This window comes from Athene cunicularia (assembly GCF_003259725.1).
Source record: "Athene cunicularia isolate RWA chromosome 3 unlocalized genomic scaffold, athCun1 chr3_part1, whole genome shotgun sequence".
Taxonomy (NCBI): domain Eukaryota; kingdom Metazoa; phylum Chordata; class Aves; order Strigiformes; family Strigidae; genus Athene; species Athene cunicularia.
In genome coordinates, this window is record NW_020799097.1 from 78,741,701 (window position 1) to 78,762,852 (window position 21,152).

Here is a 21,152-nt window from a genome sequence, read left to right on the forward strand (position 1 = left end):
GTCAGCTCAACGAAGTTTGAAGAATACCATCCTCAGGGTCCCTTGGTGGAAATAAAAATTCCAATCTTGCTGATAATTCATGAGTGTACTATATGTAGCTGCAGCATAAAAGGTGAACTCTTGGTTATTCCACATTTGCTTTGATCATACCAGGCCTGATTCTGATATTCAGACTCCTGCTGAGTACGATCTAGCTGTACTACACTCCTATGGTTATTGATGAGACCACAGTGTTGTGGAGAATATCTGAATATGAAACATAGTGACAGTATATGATTTTGCTTCACAAAAGCCAGCTAAAATCTTTTAAAAAAACATTTGCTATGGAAATTAAACAACTTATAGAAATACCTTGATTTACTTATAATGAATATTATATGTATAAATTGGGGATGCCTATTAAAAATGACATTCTTTGCAGTACTGAAAGTGATCTGGCCATACTCATTGGTATTAAAGGGGTGGTGGTAATTCAATTTTTTCCATACTTTTTAAAAAATTATTCTGATTAATAAAGTTTGGTGATTCTGTTCTGGTAAATTTAACTAAAATGTCAGAACAATTTTGCAAGGAAAAGAAAAAAATCTGTCTCTTTCCACCAGTCATATACATTCTCTCTACTCTGACCTAGAGTCAATGAACACTTAGAATGTCTAGTTTTTAAAAAAAGAGCTGTCTAACAAATCTCTTCTAAGATTGAAACAAGTAAACTAGGAAGAATACAAGAAATTAACATCTTTTTCCCATAACTTTATTTTCATAATACTTTTTTAATATAATATTTAAATAGTTATTAAAGACCAGAATAATTTCTTTACATTTAAAGCTGGTTTAATAAATCAAACTGTAGCAACAAGGTAATATTTTAAAGAGATGTTTCTCACATATCCCCTAAGAAACTCAGAGTTGTGGCTCAAAGGGTAAACCAGTAAAATTCTGCCTTCAGACAACATCCACGCTGATTCCAGTAACCCCAAAGGAGTATAGCAGCAGGACTTTCATGGCATTTCAGAAAGACGTACAATTCTTCTCTCTTTCAGATTAATTTAAATATTTGGTCACAGACAGATCTAGCTTTGACAATGGACCGATTTTTCTTTTAACTGCATTTTCAAACTAAAGTGGTCCTAGCCTAGCAAAGTACTACAGAATACACAAACTATAAGCACCCAAGAGGTCCTCTGAAAGCCACTTCTGTGGTGATTTCTTGAACGAAGTCAGAATGAATAGTCTCTTTCTTGTCTTGATCATTTGCCCATATTTTTGCAATAAAGGTAACAGATTGTACAACTGGAAAACTTTGAGAACAGCTTGAGGAACTTGCAGAAAACAAAGTTAGGAGAAAACTGTAGTTGAAAAGGGAATATTATGCTGCTTGCCTGTGGCCGGTTACCAGTCTCCTTTCTCTCAGCAAGTCATCATTCTCAAAGGACCAGGGCCAAAGCTCCACAGCCTGGCAAATATCAGGGTAGAAACAATTGGAGCTTGCCATCCAAGGTGGCTGTGGTGAGCTGCAGTTCAAAAGAAAAGAACATACGAATTTAATAAAGATCTTTCCAGTGAGTAAAGTTTGGTTTAGGGCAATGAACTGAATGAAGATTATTAAGAAGATAGCTAAATTAGTTCTATGTTAAGAGGTCCAGGATTCATTTCAAGAAAGGAACAACTTATAGACGCTTCTCAAGCAAACTAATCTCAAAATTCCATTTTACTTGGATTTTTCTTTTCCAACTATTTTCAGATTTGTGTAAACATCCACTAACACATCAACGGTCTGTAAAACCAAAGCATATGTTTAAACCACATAGACAGTCAAACAGACTTCACTGTGTATGACTCAAGAAGGGAATGTGGAAGAAATAAGAAAGAGCTGGAATAAATGAAGATGGAAAATACTATGAATTTAATCAGACATACCAACAAGTGCAGTTTTCTGAATTTTATTGGTGTTGAATGTAGTATAAGAATTTCCTTTTTAAGAAAGTATGTTGAAAAAGGCCATGTATTTATGAGGAGGCAAGTCTCAAAGACATGCATAAAGAGCCTTCAACTTCATTACCTTCCTTTTATCAGTCTATGCTGGCTTTGGTTCAGGGAGAGTTCATTTTTTTCACAGTAGATTTTACGGGGCTATGTTTTTGATTTGTGCTGGAAACAGTGTTGATAACACAGGGACGTTTTAGTTACTGCTGAGCAGTGCTTACACCGAGTCAGGGCCTTTTCTGCTTCTCACACCGCCCCACCAGGGAGCAGGCTGGGGGTGCACAGGAAGTGGGGACGGGACACAGCTGGGTCGGCTGAGCCCAGCTGACCAAAGGGATATTCTGTACCATATGACATCATGCTCAGCAATAGAACTAGGGGGGAAGGTTGGCAGAGTGGCTGCTGCTCAGGGATTGGCTGGGCATCGGTCTGTTGCTAGTGAGCAATTGTTTTCATTTGCATCACTTGTCTTCCTTGGGTTTTATTTTTCTCTCTTTGTTATTTTCCTTTTCATTACGTCATCATTATCATCATCATCATCATTATTATTGTTGTTGTTGTTGTTATTAATAATTGTTGTTATTATTGCTATTGTTAGTATTTTAATTCTATTTTATTTCAATTATTAAACTGTTCTTATTTCAACCCCAAAGTTTTCCCACTTTTCCTCTTCCGATTCTCTTCTCTCCCATCCCTCTGGGGAGGGAGTGAGCAAGCTGTTGTATAGTGCTTGGCTGTGAGCTGGGGTTAAACTACGACAGTCTTACAAAATCTTAATTATAAAATAAGAGCAAATATTGCTTTCTGCAATTACTTCTACAACCAAGCACTTGAAAACCTGTTGTTGCTCAGAAGGTTATGATCTGCAAATGGCACCTTTTATTCAGGACATTTAGTCCTTGCTTATTAGGAGTTACAGTTATTCATATCAGTGACAAAAATCTGAAGAGCTGGAACCAAAAACTTATCTCATGTTTCAATCAGTTAATCTAGTTAACTTTTCTCATCCTCACTTTTCTTGATCTGCTCTTTGATGTGTTTACTCATTTATTTTATTCCTTTGGATAAAGTGGCCCTGTAGTCAATAAATTATCTTCTTGGTTTTGTGTTTCCTCCTTCAGCATCTCCAGTGATGAATTCTTTTAATCTCTCACAACTGTTATCTCCCAAGACAGTGACTTTTGGTCTCCTATTTTATTCTTTCTCACCCTCACTTATGTAATCTTATAGACTACCCAGAACTGTCCAACCTAATTCCTCCACCTGTATTTTTACATCTATCCAAGACTATCACATCTTTCCAAAGACTTCTATTACCTCCTTATCTACCTCTGTAACTTAGTATTGGAAAGTTGATGTACCTATAAAACATCTGAGTAATGTATCCTTTCTGAGTTTCTGTACCCATTTCTCTTGTCAGAAAAAAGAAAATGCTTTTATTATTATTTCATCTAATCGCAAAAGAACTGACCTAATCTGAGAAATCAGACATGGCTTCTATTTTAAGATACATTACATTTAATATAGATAATATAGAAACCTTGTTTAGTTTTCAATTAAAAATAAAATATTAATAATTATAAACAAACTGAATTTTTACAAGACCCGAGGAGGTCATCTGGTCCATCTTCCTGCTCTAGGTGCAACCACTGAAAACATTAGAAGATTTTAGCTATGACTTTGTCTGGCTAAATCTTGAAAAACTACAGTGAAATTGTTGCACTGCCCTCCTAGTGACTTTTCTTTTCCTAATGCCCAATTTGAACCTGAAAAACTGCAATGTGTGGTCAGTCCCTCCTTGTTATATCCTCTGCCAGTACCAAAACGCTGCATGGCTTCCACCTGCTATAATAAATGTAAACCTATTCCCTACACTACTATTACATGCTTCTTCCATATTCCTTCTGGTTTTATTAGCCATTAAAAACGATCTTTCAACTCTGTCTAATCACTTTCCACACTTTTGACAACACCAAACACAGAATCATTGAAATGTTGGCTGAACTAAAAATGCCCACCTTCTGGCTTTCAGATCTCTCCTTGTTGGTCGTGTACTCTAAACCACTAATTGTCTCACAAGTCCTCCTTCTCTTTCCCCTTCTCTATCTGCCTTTTCAACCTGCTTTCCTTGCCAGTAGATAAAAGAGGCTGCCCTTTGATTGCATCATTCTCCTGAGAAGTGTTGCAGTCAGTATCTTTCAGACAACGTAGGCATTTTAGATAATAGTACAAGAGTAATACAATAACAGTACAGTTAATTGCAATCTGTATCGACAGATCAAAAGAGTTACTAAAAATCTAACCTGTAGGACCCTTGAAATTCCTGAATTATTACACTTAAGAGCTATCAAAATTCATTAAGAGAATGTGCTCAGCTATATTAAGAATCCATAGAAATTGGAATAATATTGTAAAGAAAAAAAGAAAAAGTCTTATGCCAAATACTACATTTCCAAAAAGTACAAGCATGTTACTTTATTCAAATGCCTGAGCTTCCAAACATGCTACTCCTAAATTGTGTTTTAAATTATATTCAAAATCTCTATAGTACGTAAGTCAATATACTACTTAAAATTTAAAAAATTAATCCTGTCTTACTATTACTTATTCAAATTTTGTCATCGGTTCCATGAATAACTTGAAACCCATGTAAAGATTTCCTATGGGACAAACACTAGAACATTATGGAATATTATAGGGTGTATGAGATCACAGACTATTTTTCATATCAGTGAATATATGAGTATTGAAGAAAAGACCTTCAAGTATGGCTGAGTAGGTGTAGGTTTTGTGCATGTTAGAGCTTTTTACAGAAGCTTGAAGGTTTATAAAGCACCTATGACATCTGGTACCAGAACAGGGGGAGAAAAAGTACACAGCCCTCCTCTATTTGATGGGATGCACAAGATGTAAAGTTTAATGCAATAGTTAAAACAGTGACCTGCAGTATTGGAAGGCTGTCAGTTAACAGGAGGAATTTGGAGACATTGCCTACTGAATTTCCTTTTATAATTATATAGTCTATGGGTTTTTTTAGAATTATCTTTGGATGGTGGTAAATACGCTTCTGTAGTGGTGCCACATAAAAAAAGAAAAAAAAAAAAAAAAAAAAAAAGACCTGCATTTTTTTAAGCCACAAACAGAAATAGTTGACTTTGTATAGAAATGTGTATAATAATTATTTTGTTTTAATATTTCACACATTCTTATATGTATACAGTGTAAGCTTCAAGACACAACGTACTTCAGGAAATAATAAGAATCAAAGCAATTCCAGCTAGTTTCACATTACAGCAACATAATATGATTTTGTTTTCTTTTAATTAGTATAAATACATAAATATACATAATAGGCAGAGATAAAAATCTTGAAAATGGCCACTAGCTGCACAGCAAAAAGTATCTTGCCAAAAATCCAGTATCTCAGTAGACCAGATGGGAATATAGGTTTTAGGGGCTTACTATTTTTAGTTTTCATTGTTCAAAATTTTCTTTGAAAATAAGAGGGCACAAATAGAACCAAAACTGCCAGAAGCGGAGAATGTGGACCAGTATGTCTCTGTAAAATCATACCTCGAGCTTCAAAAGGATAAAGAATACTTCAGGTCAAGCTGTTACATACAATTTATAGGAATAGCTGCCACAAATTGTATTTTCACTGTTAAGGAAAGCATCTATTTATGCTTTGACTAGTCAGTGAATTTTAGTGTTCCCTTCATTTTGTTATGTGGCATTTATTGATATGATAGAAAAAAGTGATTGAGGCAGAAATGAAAATACAATATACTGAGTTGTTATTTAGTAATACTTGCATATATGCCTGGAGAAATATTTACATATAAATAACCTAAATGTTGTTGAAGTACCAATTGCAAGTCCAACTTTTGCACAAGAACATGTGACTGCTGACTGTCTTCGATGGAAGTTTAGAGTCTTTCTGTATTCCACCATGTACGTGAGAGGTAAAATAAACATATCAAGTTAGACGAACACACACATTTTCTAATTTAATTTGCACTTTTTTACATCTGCTTTCGAACATCCTAGTGGCAATGTTACATTGTAGACTTTAGTTCAAGAACATCTTTTGAACGTTGTCTGGGCTCCTATTCCGCTTGTTAGAGAGGCTTGCCATTGCCTTGTCCTTCAATACACCAAAACCTATCTCAACAAGAAATAAATGCTTTTCAAAGGAAATGCTACTTCATTACACAGCTGTGAAAAGAGCATAAGCAGTAAATTCTGAGTTTAATCTTCTGTAGTGTTACGATCTATTAAATTAGCATATTTTGAAACTGGTCATGTGGAACTCCTTCCATTCATCACAGTTATTGTGCTATTCAGTAATAAACAGTAATCAATGGTCAAATTAAAAAAAAAAAAAAATGTACCTACTATTTTTTCACTCAAGTGATTTTGTATAACTAACATATACCAAAATCAGTATCTATAAAAGCTATTCAAAATCAGAATAACTGATTTTCATAGAACCAAGAAGTGCTATGCCAGACCCCTTAACATACTGAATGGTTCTGATTACAAGCTAAACCCTTCTGTCCTAAAAGAAAGATTAAAAAAAAAAAAAAACAACCAAAACAAAACAAAAAAAAAAAAAAACAAACAAACAAAAAAAACCCCAAACAAACAAAAAAAACCCAACACATCAAATTGATCTGCAATTGCAACTTTTCAGTTGACCATCATAGAAGCACTGAGTCTGCAGCTGGATGGTGGGACCCCATCCTGCCACACACTGAGTGTCCCACTCACCCCACAGACCGCCCCACGGTTGGCAGCGCTGGGCACAGAAGGCGCGCTGGGAAGCGGTACTGCTGGCACTGGCACCAGCTCCTGCAGGAGGACGTGCCAGGGGATTCCTCATGTAGGAACTAAGGATGGACAAGTATCGTCAGTCAGAGCAACAGAGACAGGTCTAGAGAACTAATGGTAAAAGTGAAAGCTGTTTTTCACTGATTTCAAACCTAAAAAATACCTGATTCATTTATGTGTATGATCAGCTTGGAGTCACATTGTTATAGTAAGTTTTGGAGTTCTTTTGAGACTCTTTAAGTAAATTTAATTCATCCTCCCTTCATTTTTTTTCATATAATCTCAGAAAGCAGAGATTAAGCTAAATGCTTCAGCCTTCTCTACACTATTCAGTGTCACAGACTTCTCTTATCCATGCCCTTTACACAACAGCATAACCAAACACGAGATGAACTCTCAATGGGGCTTCAAGTGTAACCTACACAGAAGTCAGAACAACCAAATATCATCTTAGTATGTATTTATTTTGAAAATTAACTTGGAATTACTCAGATAAAATATAGATAGAACTCATATCTCTCCATCTATACCACACAGCAGGTATCTTTAGTTTAATGATTTTCAGCTAATTATGAGAATTGGGGGTTGGGGGGGTGTGTGTGAAGGCAATGTGTGCTCAATGGGTTTGGAGTGTGGTACACAATAATCTTTCATTTCACATAATACAGTAGACAAACATTACTCACTCATACAATAAATCTCAGTTTCAGGCCATTGGCAACAAGCCACATTCCAAATCAGTGCTGTAAATCCTACAAGAGTTTGACCTCTGTTTTTATTTTTAAAACTGTAAACTTCAAATGCAAATTGAAATCTTTATGTGCCGAGACTCTAAAAAACTGACAAATTTGAATTAGTTCAGAAGTAAACTTATATCAGAAATAAAATTACAGTTGTAATGATTTAAACCATCAATTAGGTATATATTTGCACTTATTTTTATATGAAATACCTATAAATCCTTATAGAAGATTATAAAACTCCAGATTCTTAATAAAAAATGGTCATACCTAGACTGATATATTTTAGGAAAGAACTCAGATCTCTCTTCAATGGATATAGTCCATTTCTATTACAGTAGATTTTTGGTTTTATCACCTTTGAATGGATAGATGTAATCTCTGGATTTACTAGTGGCACACTCACAGTTGCAATATAAAACTGTCAGGAAACAAACGAAGTGGCTGAAATGAAATTGGTAAGAATACCACTAAACGTTAGTGTTTATCAATGAAAACAAAACCACCGATATTGTAGTATTTACTGTTGCTCTTGAATTTTGCATTGGTTCGACAGCTAGCAACAATCAAGAGCAACAAGAAGAGGAGACATTATGGAACTGACTTTCATTGTATTTTTCCAGTTCAGAAAATCGTGTCAACCAATGTAGCATTCACCACCTTTACCTCTGAAGATCTACAGTACATGAAGGATTTACTAACTCTGATTTTGTGGTTTAACCCAAGAACAGAAGACATGTAAGTAGCACATTGGAAAGATGTGCTTTCTTGAAAGATGACTGCTTAATTCGACAGCTACACTCTAAGCATTCAATCAGTTAGATCAAAGCCACATGGGGTTTTTCTGCAAACAGATGACAGAATAGAAGTTTTTATTGTTAAGATAGCTCTTTTATTTCAGAAATGAGAACTGAGGAGAAAATATGAAAAACAGGTTAGCAGCTTTTAACCATAATTCCTTGAGGTATAGCATTCACACACATAATCATATAGGGGCTGAGTACATATGTCATTCAAGAGCTGAAGAATTTTCTGTCTCCATAAGATGATATGTTCACATTTTTACTCCCATTATGCTCAGTGCATGAAGAACATAGATCAAGTACTTTGCTGTATTTCTTTTTCCCTCAAACACAGAATCCATATCTCTGATTTCCAGACAGAAATCACTGAAGAACATAAGACTGCCAGAAAGTGAATCTGAGCTTGTCTTAAACAGTTTAGGTGGAAATCACCTCACCTAAATTTTAGTGTCTCTAATATCTATCTTTGATATGTCTTGCGTAGCAGAGGTGGCTTGTGTATCTAGAGGGACCCAAGTTCAGAGGCCACCATAAATAAGACTTAAAAACAGTTGTTAAAGGAGTCATTGATGATGTATATATAGAGAAGTTCTAGGTAGGATTTGTGCCTTCAAAAGGAGAAAGTCTTTTCCAGAATAGGTAGGAAGGATAGTTGTAAAGAAAGCCAAATTATTCAACTGACTGAATTTATATTGGGCAAACAATGCCTTAGAGTTTGCAAGCTGGAGCTGTGGAAAGACCAAAGAGTAAATACATTTTTCAAGACCACCTATATGTGCAGAACCTCATAAGAAAACTGAATAATGTAACAGATCCTCCATATATACTTTATTTTCCCTAGACTCTCAAGAAAATCAACCACATATGCCTAAATAAAAAGATAACAATGCAACCTAGAGAGGTCATCTAGCTCAGCTTCCTACTGAATCTTCAATAGCATAGCAAAACCTTATTTGTAAAACCTTGTGGTTTTATTTGCAATTTGCAATTCAAGAAACACGGATCTGAAAGCAACAGGTCTTAATTTTATGGCCTCTGGGCTTCTTGTCATTTAATGTTCTTAAAATCGCTACAACAAACAGATACTTGGCAAAGCCAAACCATGTGAACATATTTATTTGAAATCTCTGTCCAGACTTCTCAGTGTGTTTATTCAAGTGTTTTTATTTGGAGAAGGAGAACAGATATACTGGAGCAAAGATTCACCTAGCTAGAGTCCATCTTGGAGTCTTCCCCAAGAGTGCTATAAACAAACACCTAGGAAAGACTGAGATTCTCTTGAAGCTTGAATGCAGGTGCACCTACACTAGATCTAGCAAGGCTCATCTAGCACTAGACCTAGTCCAGTGTTAGGTTAACGGTTCGATTTGATGATCTTAAGGGTCTTTTCCAACCTAAATGATTCTATGGCTTCCTGAGCCAGATACGTTTTCTACATATTTTGTAATGTAGTCAAGGGATGACTCTGGTGGTGTCCCTCACCATGAAACAGTCCTTCTTAGCATTACAGATCTCTGCATATGTCCTGATACAGCAGGGTAATGGACCTTCCTGCCACACTGTTCTATTGTAACAAAGTGTTGACATCCTGGTCTTGTTATTAGGATTATAAATTCAATACTCTATTCTCCCCATGAAGGCCTGGAATTTCTGCCTGTACAGGACTCCTTGTTACTTGTTGAGGTTTATTAATTTGTCTCTTTTCTATCTTTAGCATAAACCATACCTCCACTGCCAGCGTTTACTCTTATGTTCCTCACACATTTTGTAACCTTGTACTGTAGTGTGTCACTGATTACACTTCTTCCACCAAATGTGTGATAAGCCTAACAGATCACCCAGGGCTGCCTTCACTCAGTGCTGACCATTCCATTTCCCACCTTATTTCTTCATATTTGTGCAAATGTATCACTAGTTCTGGGCAGCCTAACTTCTGTTTTCTGCCTGACTGTTTCTACCCTCTGACATATCTCTGAGAATACAGAATTTCTGCACCTGAACTTTCATCCCAAACCCAACCTTAAGTTTTAAAAATCTTAGTTCCCTTATGACTCAGTTTAAGTTCATCTCTTCTGGACAGATGTTCCTGGAAACTCCTGAGCAGTTTCCCTGAGGTATCATATTTTTAACTGTATTATGCATTTCAACACCTTCATCTCTTTGCTGTCAGCTTTTAGTAAGTATTATTTATGTGCTCAAAAAAAGCAAAATTCTCATATATATTTGCCATGACATTTTTATAGGCAAGTAAAACCAGTAATTACCAATAAGCCTTTTGATGTGTGAAATCTACTTGACCAAAATATATGTGAAGCAATCTTAAATCTATATTCTTACTAAAGTTCAGTAATTTTTTTCCTTTAAATCTGATATTGATGAAGGAAACCTGAAGGAATAAGCTACCCCAAATAACTACAAAGTCCTGTAATGGATCTAATTTGTTTCACTTTACCTCCTCAGACATAGATAATAATCTGTGTAAGTATATAAAAATTCTCAATCAGTAAGATAATAGAAAAAAAAAATAAATACCCTCATCTCAAAAAATACAATCCACTTCATATTTTTCTGCCTCTAGAGATAATAAAGAAACAAATACATGACAGAAGGTAATTATAATGCTTCTACCACTAGTGGAAGATAGGTCAACACCACAGAAATGCAAATGCTCTGAGGATAGATGTCATGCAGAATAGGATTTTATGGAAAGGTCTGCACATTTTTCGACTTTAAGATATAAGCAAATCACTGTTAAGTCCAGCAAGAGAGTTTCCTTCAAGAGGCACTGAATCAGATCTTAACATAAAAAAGCCAGTAACTGGAACAGCACACAAATTTAGAGTTACTCTTTACAACTCACAGTGATCAAAAAATCTAGTTTTACTGCTTGCTACTATACAATTAATGACAGCTTACATAGGCCCCCAAATGCTGTTTTTCTTTTAATAGGCCATATTAAATATTTCCATTCCAGAAAGCATGCCATTTTGGCAGTAGACCCTCATGTGTCCAGAGCACTAGGACAAAGTAGTGCTAATTACTCCTTACACAACTAAATACATATCACTACATCAAATCCCAGCGCTGGAATACAAGTGAAAGGAGACAACTTTAAAAATAACTGGAGGAAAAAAAAAAAAACCAAAAAACAAAACAAACCCAACCTCAGACTTAATAAAAGGATAGGGCAAGCTGTGCCAACATTGGAGAAAGATTCAATCAACATCACGGTCATGTTTTAAGAACTCTCATATATGAAGTGTTGTTTGACAGGACTACTGGGAGAGTGTCATATAAAATTTTTATCATTAACCTAAATAAATTATTTTTTCCTTTCTTTAGTGTCAGCTTTGCTCACTACAGACATTCTCTTTCTCCAAACTTTTAATTTATTAATTAAATTATTATATTGGCTTGGACTTTATGACATCATACCTGGTTTTATGTCAAAAACTATTTTTTTTAATTGATTTCACAGCAAGCAGAAACCTGAAGTGTAAAAGACAGTTACTTTAAAACTCCCTTAGCAATAAAAAGTGAACTTAGTAGGAAAGGACTCATTAAGCACAATTGTTTTTTTCATAATCTTTTATTTATTAAATTTGTTTCCAACATAAAGTTCTGTCTCAACAAACACTCCATCTTGGTGGTCTAACACCTCGGGGCAGTGCTCAAATAATGCACAGACCTTGACATTTTGAAGCACCTAATTCTATTTCGGGTTAGTATTTATCAAACACAGCATACTACACTCTGAAATGGGAGGGGGCTCACTCTGTTAATGGAAATGTGTTTGTACTGTGTAAAGAAAAATCACAAATGACAATACAGAGGAACTAAGTGTGAGATTAGAGGATGAACTACACTTTTCTCTTCCAGAAATTATACACCCAGGACAGGGTCAAGGTTTTGAAGCACAGCAATAAATTCAATTCACTACTCTGTATGTTTTGTGATTAAAAGGGAAAGCTCTCTACAAACCACATCTCTTGTTACAAGAGAACACCACATTTCACCTTCCATACCACAGAGGTATTTAAGTTTTACATATTATTATTTTAGACATGTATGTTAGTCCCTTGTTTTGAAATCACAGATTGTTAAATAATTTTCAGTATAAAAGATATATTTTTGATTTGTCATTGGTGTAATTACAAGGCAACTGAAATGGAAGTAGGTAAATACACTATACATAAATTCTTAAAGTAACCTTCCATCAGAATTATCCAGCCCTTTCAAATGCACATCTCAGCTTTTTCACTTTTAATTGAAATCATACATTGATGTATCAGTCAGTTTATCTACAAGAAGGAAAAAAAAAAGTGGTAAATTTTCTCCAACTTCTTTAGATCTTGAGGAAATAGTAGGGAAGAAATTAGAGTGGATAGAGATTGATGTAAGACCAAAAAAAAAAAAAATCAGTATTTCCAGTTTTGTGAATATAACTTTATATGGATCTTACATAAACATAATGAAGAATCCAAGAAAAATATGAGAGTTTTAGTGCCTGCTGAACATTTGTTCAAAAGGCAATCACAGTAAATGTCTTACTGTATATCTCAGGTTTCAAATTAGGAAACTACAGACATAAAAGTTAAATAAGGAAGAACTGGGAGGAACAACACCCAGAAAAGTGGAAGAACTTATTTAATTTTTTCCTGGGTTACAGGACAGAGAAGAGAAATAAAACACAATAAATACTGATAAAGGTATTCAAGCTAAAAAAAGAAATTTAAAAGCAAGAGTGGGCCACTTATGTCTAATCCATGCTCACATCTGAAGTTCAGGCAAACCATTACTGCTTCCCAGTGCATTCAGCCCTATTTAAATTTCTAAACAGGCCACCATATCTAAGGCAGGGATTTTAACCCTTAGTATCATAAAGGCAAAACTCCAGTTGATTTCCTGGCAGGGCAGGACTGTAATTAAGATCTTACAGTATTTATATGTAAGCCACTTCATCAGTTGTTCTGACTTCTTTTGCAAAACTACAGATGTACAGAAAGCCAACAGTAACTTCAGAGAATTTAATTATCTTAATATACTTCCACTAGACTAATTAGCAAGTTTCCTGTCAGACATGAAGTAGCTTCAGAAGACAAAGGGGCAACACATCTCCAACAACAACAACAACAAAAAAATCTTACAGCAAGGACATTTCTAATTTCTGCAGGCTGCAACGTTTCAATCCAGCTTGGCCAGCATTCCATCCAGCTCCCACATCCCTGGGGACCCAGGCAGGGGCTCCTGCCATCCCTCACTGAGATAGTGGGGTAACCTATCTTATGCCCAGATCCCAATTACAGGATAGTCCACACTGATTCTTATAGTAGAGGACAAATGTGCCACCTGGTTTCTGTCCATGCATCTGACTGTAGCACAGCAACAGAGCAGTCCCTCCTGGTCTGGGAATCCACACACGGTGCAGCTAATTCATGCACAAGGGACCCACTGACAAACTTAGCCTAGAGCAAGGGCTTCTGGAGGGGCACAGAGAAAGCAGTGTAGTACTACTGATGCTTGAGACACATTTGTTGCAGATAGCATAAGAAGAAGTACAATTGTTTCTCTCATTGTATGAGAATTGACAGGAGTGATTTTGTGGTTTTACTCAGTAATGATGCACGTTGTGACATATTATTCTACACATACTGTTTCTCAGATTGTGAAATATGGTTCTTGGCCTCCTTATGCACAGAAGTTTGGCTCCCCTTGGCAAGGGCTAGCTTGTGCTTTCATCAAGTGCATTGGAATCACATAAGAGACACTATTTCTTGAGGCCCGTAAAGCATTTCTTGAAATGCAATGCACAACACTGGCTATAGTGCCCCACATGATGACTTAGTAGCACTTATGTAGATTGGACAAACTGTAAAAATTGTTTGATGTCTCATATTAATATGAGGCCATCCCTCATTTGATGTACTTAGTACAAAATCTGGCAAGTGGAGGTATGACTTCATGTGCCAGTTACGCATGTATTCTAAGAGGTTTTCTAATTTGCCTCAATTACAGGTATCATGATAATCACCTTAAGGTATTTCAATTTTATTTCCACCACATATGAAATTATTTGTAATTGTTTGCCTCATTACCACCACTAATTCTTATTTGGCTCCCATTTTCTCTCCATTGCAGCAACATCGATAAGAAATGAAGAACAGAATTCTTTTAGACTTTTTGGTCACACTACATTATCTTAATCTTGTTGGTATCCTCACAACATAACAGCTCACTTATATTCTTGCTTCTTTTCAAATTGCTAGCTAAATATAATTTTATTTTTGCAATAGTGGGATTTTTTTCAAGATCTAATTTACCTTGACTTTTTATGTTTGTAACTTAAATCCTCAATATGTTGCTAATGTCTTATAGATAAATATGTGCCAACAGATATTGGTCATTTAGGAAAGATAAGAACCATTAGTTTGCCTTAGGGGGAGGAGGTAATCAGAGATTTGATTAAAAAGTAATATTAGCTAATAATAATAATGACAGCTAGCTAAACTGCTCATAAAGACAGGCTGCATGAATTCAGTAAGATTCCAAGACTAAGAAGCCCTAAAGAAGGGTAATGGGTCTTGTTCTGAACAGATTTCATTAGTAATTTCACCTCGGGTTATCACTTCATTTTGTGGTTGATTCCTGAACAGCAGGTGTTGCCATCAGTCATGAGGGATACAGTGAGCAGTGTTGGTCTTCTTGAACTATCAGCCTACCTCCCCGACATGAAATGAAACTCATGGTATAGAGTTAAGAAAAATTAGGTTTTTACTCCTGCTTTTTTGGGCAAACTTTTTCATTGAGCTCAGTTATGGGCATCTCTAAGACAATCAAAGGAGTTCATGTGACCATCATCAGCCAACATAAAGCCAGAAGAGGAAAAGTAAATCTCTAACACCACAAGCTTTGGCAGTGGCATCTTGCTCAATATGATATAATGTTCCCAAGAGAACTGACTTCAAGAAGAAAGCAAAAAGGAGCGAACAGCCTCTCAAAAAGAGAGACACCCTGCACACAGTTTACAAACAAAAATGTTAAGAGAAAAAAGAAAGAGAAAAGAGAGCCAAGAAGAGCAGGAAAGAATGGTACTAGAAGCCATAGTTCAGAACCACTTTAGTCTAAGAAACAAGAGAAAATGTAGTCACAATGCACAGGAAGAAAAACAAAAATAAGTAAAACATGAAGACATTTGTCTCTCTGCAAGGACACAAATAAACTGACAAAAACTCTAAGCATAAAAACCAATATATAGCAGACATATAAACCCTGTCCCAAGAAAGAGTGGGATGTATGTGCCTTTTTTTGAAATTACCTAGATTACAAAGTCTCTGCCTTCAAGTGTTAATGGAACACCCACCCACTTTGTGAATGTACATATGTGTTCCCATTGGTAAAAAAGGCAACATACTGTCATTACTCTTCTACTAGACCCTTGCTTTACCCCCCATCATTGGTCAAATCATGCCATACATTAACAATGCATGTTTGCATGGGCTATATGGATGAGTTCATATCCACGCACACATACAAAGTTTATTTCTATTTTCTTCAAACTTCAGAAGCTGGTTATGTGCTGGTTGTGTCTCAGATAAAGAACACCTCAGAGACTTTCTTACTGAACCCAGAAAGGTTCAGAAAGATGCATTTAAACAAGAGTGTTATGTTAGTATTACCACATCTTTATAAATACACATGGATTAATATATAAAATCACGCAACACAATGTAAAATACAGCTGGTTTGCCTCAGGATATTATATTGAATGAACTGAAAATGCCTTACTTTGTTGGTTCATGTACATAAAAGCAGTAGAATGATTACATCTTTCCATTGTTAGAGTAACGGAACCTAAACCTATACTATTTGTTCAGAATTTGCAGTTTAGATAAACAGCCTGTGAGCATTCAATATCTGGTATTTCCTTTGAGAGTTCATATGCAGAGTCAGGGCTTCTTTGCTTTCTGCTAAAAAGCTGAAGAATGTCCATGTTTCTGGATGAAGATCTGCTACCACTGGATTTGAAAGGAAGGTCACTGACAGCTATAAAAAGCTAGAATTAAATTCGTGGTTTATACCACCAACAAAGATTACCACTTCCGCTTTAGGTATTCATATCAACTGCTACATCTGTTTTGTAGTCACAAAAAAGAGATTCACAGAGCATTATCTTTGCTTTAAAAATCTTGAGGAGATTGAAATGTGGAATAGGAATGCCACAAAAACATTTTTAATTGTAGGAACAATGAGAGCCTTTGGAACAGATTCTTATTTCTGACTAGATTTAAACTGGATAATTCTACTGGTTTCCATATTGTAACCAAATTTTCATTGTTTTGACTGATATCATAGTCAGTTACATCTCAGTAACTCATGATCCTTCTGCCACAAAATTTAACCATGCAATTATTTCTCAAGATTGTTACCTCGACTCTCCATAAAATGGCACAGGAAAAGTTATGCACCTCAGAATGGAATCCATAAGAGCAGCATGCTGAATAGGGAGCTGTTTGCCAACAGAGACAACTACTTCCTACTGCCTAGCCCATGGCAATAGGAAGTTCACTCAGGATTCATGGACTGGAATATTTTCCTGAAATTATTTGTTTATGGGCTGCATTGCTGTAACTATTGGCTGACTACTGTGATCCATGAGGAGTTTTTTTTAGCTTCTGAATATTTCATTCAATATTACTTTATATATATATAAATATATATATATTACTTCATACATATATATATATATATATATATATATATATATATATATAAAGCAGTAAACTCTTCTAGACAAGGACTACCATGCTTTTGGGTACTATCAAAGAACTGATATTGTATAAGAGAAACTGATGCTAAGAGGACCTCCAGTATATATTATGGCATATGGCTGCAGCTATGTGCACAGGAGTTGTTTGAATTTCATTCATTTCCACATGAACCAAATAGTAACCTGCACTGACACTTCCCAACAAAGGGAGTATAGGGCATGGAATAAAAAGAATATTCTAGATCAAGAAATGTTGATCTGTTTCACTTATTTTCAAGATCCATTCTGTAACTAGAAGTTTTTTTGTCCCTACACCTCCAATTAGAAGTCTGTTCCAGGTCCCTATTCATTTGATTATCTGTCAGGAAACCAGGAAAGAGTTTTAAAGTTTTTCCATTATTTCTGTTGCTAAGGAATCCTTTTTGAAAGTTTCACGGATGAGCTAAGAATTCTACTAAGAATTCCATATTCCACAACATGTCACAGTTATGTACAGTTCTCCTTACTTCTTAGTTCTCTAGCTCAAGTTCTGTGCAGGAGACACAAATTTGCACAAATCAGAGGACAACTGCTAATCTGGTTGCTAATTTTTTCAGCCACATATCCACAGTTATCTCTTACCTATTCCACTTTAAATGTGGGGCACCCTAATAAAGTGTTTGTCATAATTACAGTATATTGAAGGCAATTTTGAAACAGATTGCTGTGAGATCACCCAGAGATTGTAGAATCTCCATCCTTGGAGATATTCAAATGCTGACTGAACATGAGCCTGACCAACGTGCTGTAGATGGCCCTGCTTGAGCAGGGGGCATGGACTAGATATCAGAATGGTGAATAAGGGATCTGAAGATACTGCATGATGAACAACAACAGAGTGTAATGAAGTAGAGTACATTATGGGACTTAATAATTATTATTATATGAGAAAGAAGGATTACGAGTTTATTAAAACTATTAGTTATACTACAGAAAAATTCAATTAAATTCAAAAGAATGAAAATATATAATTAGCAGTATGAAGATGTCTAATAAACCATTTTTTAATATAGAAAACTCTTTTTCTATATTCTTACAATAGCAATTTTTGAAAGTCTGCAAAATACACTTAGAACTCACATGGCTGGACAAATGATCAGGAATGGTTTCCAGATCATTTTCTTTAATGATGGGTTTGAAAGAACTTAAATGTAATGTCAGACATTCTTCAAACGACTGCCTTAATCTCTGAGGCTGCTAATGTTTGCATGACATCATTGCTATTACAATCCTGTCTCTTTACTCAGTAACGAGAAAAACTGAGGGAAACATGAAAAAGCGTTTTTACTAGCATCCTTCTCAGGTGTATAATCTCAAATTCCACTTCAAAATCTGGACATTAGCTCACAGCAAAATACACTCAAAACCTAAAATTCTTTCATGCAAACCTAGCCACACAGGCATAGTCAGGCAGTCCCCTTCAAAATAGTTGGTTCCTATCCCTAATTATCCTTGATACACCAGAGGAATGGATTTTTCTTCCTAAAACTGAAGCATGTATCAGAACTTGACAGACTCACATATCTTTTTTTTTGTTGTTGTTGTTATTCAAAATTCAAGTGACTGAAAATGTTTACTTAGAGTATATGAATTTTTCTTTTTTTTTTTTTTAAACCCTGACATTCTCATACAACTTCCACATTTAAAACATTCATTTCGTCATGAAGTAATATATCACAAAAGAAAGACAACTATCAAAAGAGTAAACTATTTGTATGAAGGAACTTCTATGATTTCTTTCATTCACATTTTCAAAACAAAACGTAAGAGTAAATGGAACCTTCCATTGTGATTCGTCCAGGGAACTGTTGTTTCTATCCCTATATGGTATTTACAGAATTTCTCCAACTGGAATAAAGTTAATGTGTTACAAAAGCTGCAAGAAAGAGTAACACTTTTTTAAAAGTAGGTGTTGACTACTGATCACATAGGCACAAAGCAGCATAATGAAGTGGTTTGTGCCTGGCAGATCTAGACCTACCTGAAAGTAACTGCAAGTGGATGTAGGATACATACATATACAGTTCAAATTGTCACTATAGTTTAAAAGATCTTAAAAGATATAAAGACATCTTATTCATAGAAAATTAGCATTCTCTTAGATTATTTGTCTAAAAGAAAGGTGTATAAAAGCAGACATATCACTAAAACATTTAGCAGTGGCAGGAGGCATCCTGACTTTTGTCAGGTTTTTACTTCTGGGTTAAAAATTTAAATAAAGAAAATAAACAGTGATTAATAATCTTATTATATGCCCATGCCATAATGTAGTAAATCTATTTAAATACATAATCTATACTAAAAATAACACCAATATAATTTTTAAAGAGCATTAAATTAATAGAAATGCGGAACAACCTCAGTTGATATTTTATGTAAGTTAAATTTACTAAAGCCTCTTAATATTTACTAATGACTTTTAGGCATACTAAGTACTAGACATGTATTCCAAAATTTAGTAAAATGGAAGTACAATGATAAAATAAAAAAATTCCACATGTCTATTCTTCTGGCCTAAAATGGTAGAAAAGAAAGAAATGTATATTTGCATCTTCCATTAACATGCAACAAAGTTTAACCTGAGACAAAAATGTAACTTTATACATGAACTCCAGAACTCTATCTTCTTGATTGAAGTCATGGAAATGCAATTTCATAAAAAATTATTGCCCTAGTATTATATTATTGCTTTCCTGAAGAAAGAAACAGACGGCCCGGGGAGATTCCACTGTGTCAAAAATACTTCTGGAAGCAACTACTGAATGTAATTCTTAAGATGAACCTTGAAGAAAAAGAGAAGCCAAATGTGTTTTCCATGTATAATGAATTACAGTTGTTGGCAGTCAAAAAACATAAAACATAACGAGACTTCACCACATGAAAAAAGTATCTTCCCACTACTTAGTGACACACTGCAACAGTTTGTACATAGAAGAGTCTAGGTAACTCATGAATAGCAATGTGAAGGTGCATTTAAAGTCTCCACAGACTATATTCTCAGAGTCATGGGCTATTGTGACTTGGAATCTAACACACTAAAAAGCGATGCACCCTAAATCTGAGTGCTTTCCTGCCTTTAAAATGGGCAAGCCCACTTGTCAAAGAATGGAAGATGATTTTTTTACAGTGCAGGCAGCTATAAGACAGCCACAAGACTCTAATGCAGGATCAGCCATATGGCATGAATTTTTCATTCATGATCACTTCAGTATGCATAGCCATCTTGAGGAGAACGTTCATTGCACTTTTACCATTCCACAGATTGATTATTCTAAACTTTTCCAAATAGACTTATATTGTTGACATCAGTAATTACAAGTGTTCTGAGATAAAAAAAATTCAATGGTAAAATAGAGCATTACATATTAAATGAAAAGGAAAGCTGTGGACACATACATGTAGATCATTCTTGATAAGTGGAATTTTTCAAAGAGTACAAATGCTATTTAACTGAAGTCAACAAAGGTTGCTTCTGGCTTTTCTGATAGAGTGCAAAGTACTCATTTAGCTGGAAAACTCTAGACTGTTAGATGAAAGCTCAAAGTAATGAGCCCCAAGTTGTTTGAAAATTATGCACACCAGGGTATTCTGATTCTTCTTGTTTACAGGCAATTTCTACATGTCTGATACCCTGTAAAAGCACAGGTCATGATGCCTCCCTAGCAATCACTGGTATGCTAAAAGGACAAGTTACCTTAGCAGCCTGTGCACTGAATTACCATTGGGACTTATCTTCTCGTATTGCTGTGGTGAAACAACTGTCCTAGCTAATGCATTTTCTGGGACCACACAGCTCTTTTCCTGAACAAAAAGCAGTTCCGTTCTCCAGAACCATGCTCATGGAAGCCTTCCTGTCACCTGCCTGTCACCAGGACATGAGTGTCTTCAAGCCTGAGCTAAACTAAGCAGATTAGGAAACAGGTCTATATTCCTATTTTAATACCACTGTGTGCAGTCAGGCTGCTTTTTTTTTTTTTTTTTTTTTTCTTC

At 35.4% G+C, this 21,152-nt stretch overlaps 1 protein-coding gene across 1 annotated transcript in view; it reads right to left on the bottom strand.

Moving 5' to 3' along the window:
* Positions 1-920: 920 nt before the first annotated feature.
* The window catches only part of WDR27 (WD repeat domain 27), a 125,846-nt gene continuing 105,614 nt past the window's right edge, over positions 921-21,152 (bottom strand). Inside the window, exon 23 of the mRNA XM_026844571.1 lies at positions 921-1,511. Within this exon, the coding sequence (XP_026700372.1) occupies positions 1,464-1,511 (48 nt within the window). The 3' untranslated portion in view covers positions 921-1,463. The remainder of the gene's footprint in view (positions 1,512-21,152) is intronic.